The sequence below is a fragment of the Helianthus annuus genome, chromosome 9, assembly GCF_002127325.2.
Source record: "Helianthus annuus cultivar XRQ/B chromosome 9, HanXRQr2.0-SUNRISE, whole genome shotgun sequence".
In the NCBI taxonomy this organism is placed as follows: Eukaryota; Viridiplantae; Streptophyta; class Magnoliopsida; order Asterales; family Asteraceae; genus Helianthus; species Helianthus annuus.
This window is the reverse complement of record NC_035441.2, coordinates 95014131-95018817: the sequence shown is the minus strand read 5'-3', so window position 1 is coordinate 95018817 and position 4687 is coordinate 95014131. Positions and strand designations below refer to the sequence as shown.

Genomic DNA, 4687 nt, shown 5'->3' with positions numbered 1-4687 from the left:
TTAGTAAATTAAAAGATTACTCTTTTATCATTTTTGGTTAATTTTTATTATCATAGATATTAAAGGCTAAAAAATTCAAAAAGTTCTTGCGCCTCTCACAACTCAGTGCAGTTCTCGTATTAAAGTTTCCACCACTACTATAAAATACACATATCTTGACACGCGAACAATAACACACACTCATTTTATGACATTCGAAAGTGTGTGTCAAGAAAAAAATGTCATGGTTTATAAAATTCAATAAATTTATGACATTTTTTTTGTGGGTGTCATCTTTTTAATGTCATAAAAAAACAAGATTTATCTTTACACGCAAACAATGACACATATTCATTTTATGACATTCGAAAACGTGTGTCAAGAAAAAAAATTTGTCATAATTTTAAAAATTTCAATAAATTTATGACTTTTTTTGTGTGTATCTTTTTAACCTAAACAAAAAACATTATGACACTTTTTCGTGTCATCTTTTTAGTAATGTCATTTTATGTTTTCTTAATTAAATTCCTCAAATTATTTTAATGGATAAACGTGATCTAACTTAATTTAATGTGTCATAAATAATTAAATAAATAAATAACAATTAAAATTAACATATATATATATATATATATATATGTGTATAGTGGAGAGTTCAAATGAGAAGAAACTTTTTGTAAGAAGAAAAAAGAAAAATTTTAACCAATAACAATGCTTCATTTTACTTCATTTAATATAAGTATTTAATGTTACTATAAGTGTAATATGGTAAACCTATAAAGATCATTAATTAATAGTATTTCTTCTTAATAGCTAACTACATTAAAATTTGTAACTTATCTTCAAAATATATATTTTTCAAAAAAAAAAATATAATAATTTAGAGTGTAGGATAAATCACAATGTGTATATGATAAATTACGGGTTGTGTAGGATAAATTTCAACATGTGTAGGGTAAATTTCAAAGGTGTAGGTAACTTTTGATGTGTGTAGTCAAAAAACATTAGTGTGGATGATGAAAGTTTTTATGACTAATTAATTAGTCAAAAATGATAATAAATGAGATAAATGAAAAAATATTTAATGTTTTACAATTGTACCCTTTATTCTTTTTCTTCTCAATTAAATTTTCTTCTCAAATGAACCTTCCCATATGTATATATATGTATAATTTATATCTATAAGATTGCGGGGAGTGAGGAGGCTTGGGTTAGAGGCTTTGCTCGACACGTGGCGATAGTTGGGTCCACCGAACCACCCAAAAAAACTGGGGCGTGGATTAGCGGCGTTAAGCAGCCATGTTGGCTGACTTTATTTATTTATTTTTAAATAGTTGAGATTTATAAAATAAAATTAAGAGAAAAATGCAATTTGCGTCCCTGTGGTATGTGCCAAACATCAACCTGAGCCCCTAAATTCATTTTTTGGTTTTTTGAGCCCCTGAACTTATAAATTCATAACACTTTGAGTCCCTCCGTCAATCTTTCGTTTGTTTGACTGTTTGAGCCAGGGGTAAGACCGTCTTTTGTCATCTCTTCCTTTCTAAAAACCCCAAATAACTTTATTAAGCCCTAATTTAATCCTCACCTTCTCCGATTCGTCTCCGTTCTTCTCCATTAAACTTTCCTGGTCGTCATCTCCATTACAATCTTACATCTTCGTTCATTACAATATTACATCTCCGCTCATTATCATCCGTTCACCGTTACTCTCTATGGTTGAGATTTAACACAGAAGAAGCAACAATGTATGATGTGACTAAGATGGAGAGCTTCAACAATGTGAAGCAATGGCTGAGTGAAATCGACATATATGCAAATGAATCAGTCTGCAAGCTTCTTGTTGGAAACAAATGTGATCTAGTTGAGAACAAGGTTGTGGACACACAAACAGCTAAGGTATGCCACAAGAATGTTGTAACATTTCAGTCAACCCTTTGGTAAAAATTACCGTTTAACCCTCGTTGACCTGCAGGCATTTGCAGATGAGCTCGGGATAAAGAAAAAGTAAGACAGCTACAGGTCTTTTTAACAATAATTTGAGTGGATTTTTTAAATTTTTTTTGTTTTGGTTGTTTGAAATTGTAGAATGGGTAACCAGCCAACGGGCGACAAGAGCACAGTTCAAATCAAAGGGCAGCCGATTGAGCAGAAGAGCAATTGTTGTGGTTACCTTCACACTTCACGACACCATCATCTTCGAGCGATCTCCGACCCCATCTTCGTTTTCGTCTCACACCTCCAATCACCATTAATCATCATAGTACACTCAATGTTAATTATATTTCTGCAAAGAAATTGTTGCTGTTGTCATTTTGGAATTAGAGAGAAAGAAGCTTTAGTGACATTTCAGTTGTGAAGATGTGATTATCAATTGTGAAGATGAAACAGTTTGATCAATTTAGGGAATTAGGGATTATATGTATGTATCATTAAGGGTATAAAGGATATTTCACAATAGTCAAACAGTCAAACAAACGGCAGTGTGACAGAAGGACTCAAACTGTTATGAATTTATAAGGTCAGGGGCTCAAAAAACCAAAAAATGAATTTAGGGGCTCAGGTTGATGTTTGGCACATACCACAGGGACGCAAATTGCATTTTTTTCTAAACAAAAATCCTTTTTGAACATATGTCATTCTCTGGTAATTTCTCACCCTTATTTTTTATTTATCTTTTCTATTAAATAATAATAATACTACTATTAAACATCCTATACTAATAAACAAAAATCCTTTTCGAACACGTGTCATTCTCTGGTAATTTCTCACCCTTATTTTTTATTTATCTCTTCTATTAAATAGTTATAATACTAATATTAAACATCAATTTAACTAAATCTATTTATCTCTTTTGTTTAATTAATTTATTTTTTAACTCTAAAGTTTCAATCTTTGGCAATTTAAGTCTAAAGTTTCAATCTTTGGTATTTTAACCTATTTGATTAATTTGATTTTTCACTTCTAATTCAAAAGTTTTCATATTTTGCAATTTAACTCCTCTAATATTTTTTTACTTTCAACCCAAAGCTTTTCATCTTTTGCAATTTAATCTCAACACTTTTTTGACTTTCAACTTTAGTCTCTTATACACTTCTAATCTTTCATAAGTTCTCCGTTTAACGTGTCGTTCTAAATTTCCGACTTAACACGCTGCAACGTGCGTGTGGGGTTCAATGTTTTTTCATCTATTTTTTTTTCTGTTTGACATGTCCGTCGCAACGCGTCTATTTTTTCCCGTTTGATAGGTCTGTCGCAACGTGCGACTCAGAGATCGACTTAGTTATTTTTTTCTCGGTTTTACTTACAGGCTCGTGGTTATGTGAGAAAACATTTTCCTTTTATCTAACATGATACATAAGTAATGAATCCCCCGTCGCATTGCGGCGGATGGTAATTCTAGTAAACATTATTAGACAATAATCGTGGACATTATATATTGCATGATAATTACAGAAGTATAACTAGTAGATAATTGTACTTTTTAGTATATTTATTCCATATATTAATTAATAAAAAAAGTTATAAAGGTATAATTAGTAATAATTATACTTTTTAGTACATTTATTCCATGTATTAATTAATAAAAAATTAAAATAAGATATAAGCAAATATTTTTAGTTTAAAAGAGAACATGTATGTTTGGCATGGTGCTTTTAGGAGTTTCTAGCTTTAACCTTTTAAGAAAAAACTCCTACTCAATAAAAGGTCTTGTTTGGTTGAAGGAGCTTTAAACTTTTAGGTTAGGAGCTTCAAGCTTTTGGTTGAGCGCTACTACTAATAGCGTTTAGCTACTACTAGTAGCGTTTAGAAGGAGCTACAAGCTTTTAGAGAAAAATAACTATTTTAACCACTAAAAATAAGGAACTTTTTAATGCACCAACTTTCTAAATTTTTAGCTATGTCCATTTTGGTCATTTTATACATTTTATTAAAAGCTCCAGCTACTCTACCAAACACCAGATATATCTAAAAAGCTACAGCTAGTAACTACCAGCTACAGCTACCAGCTTCTAGCCAACAGCTACCAGCTTCCAGTTTTCAGCTACCAGCCACCAGTAGTGGCGGAGCTTGACCAAAAGTTTCGAGGGGGCGTAAAGTAATGGGACCCAAAAAACTTTTTTTCCTATCGTTATATTTCAGTTCGGGTCGGGTTGGCTATTCGATTCAAATCGGGTCAAATAATAATAGTTCCAAATAAAACAAAGTGTATATTTACCAAACTACCCATCATTTATATACAAAGTTTATAAATATTTAGAATATACAATTTAGGAAAAATAACCTGGAGGGCGATCCTATATAATTTTAAAATTTTCAGACGAAAAATCAGAACTTGTACACTTCTAACCGAAATATTGGGGTGGGCGGGTGCACCCCCGAACACCCACTATCCTCCGCCTCTGGCCACCAGCTACTTTTGCCAAACATACCCAACATGAGATTAGTTTGAATTCTTTATTATAAGTTAAATTTATTCTTATATTTTATTATAATTACTATTTAGACCTTCAATTTTAGATTTTTCTCTTTACACTTAATTGTAGTTATTCTTTAGACCATGAACATTTAGTTTTTCCTTTTACTTATTTTTTATTGTTTCTTTTTAGTTTTTTTTTTCTTAACGTAATGTTTTTCTAAATTCAAAGTAGAATTGGTGAGCTGTTTTTCTAAAACCGGACAGAACCGGAACATAAGACTTAATAAT

The 4687-nt window shown here is 31.0% G+C and overlaps 1 protein-coding gene across 1 annotated transcript; it reads left to right on the top strand.

Moving 5' to 3' along the window:
* The first annotated feature begins 1572 nt into the window (after nt 1-1572).
* On the top strand, nt 1573-2579 carry LOC110874327 (ras-related protein RABD1). The gene is made up of 3 exons (XM_022123066.2): nt 1573-1878; nt 1955-1986; nt 2068-2579. The coding sequence occupies exons 1-3, from the start codon at nt 1726-1728 to the stop codon at nt 2336-2338; spliced, it is 456 nt and encodes a 151-aa protein (XP_021978758.1). The 5' UTR covers nt 1573-1725; the 3' UTR covers nt 2339-2579.
* The last annotated feature ends 2108 nt before the right edge of the window (nt 2580-4687 follow it).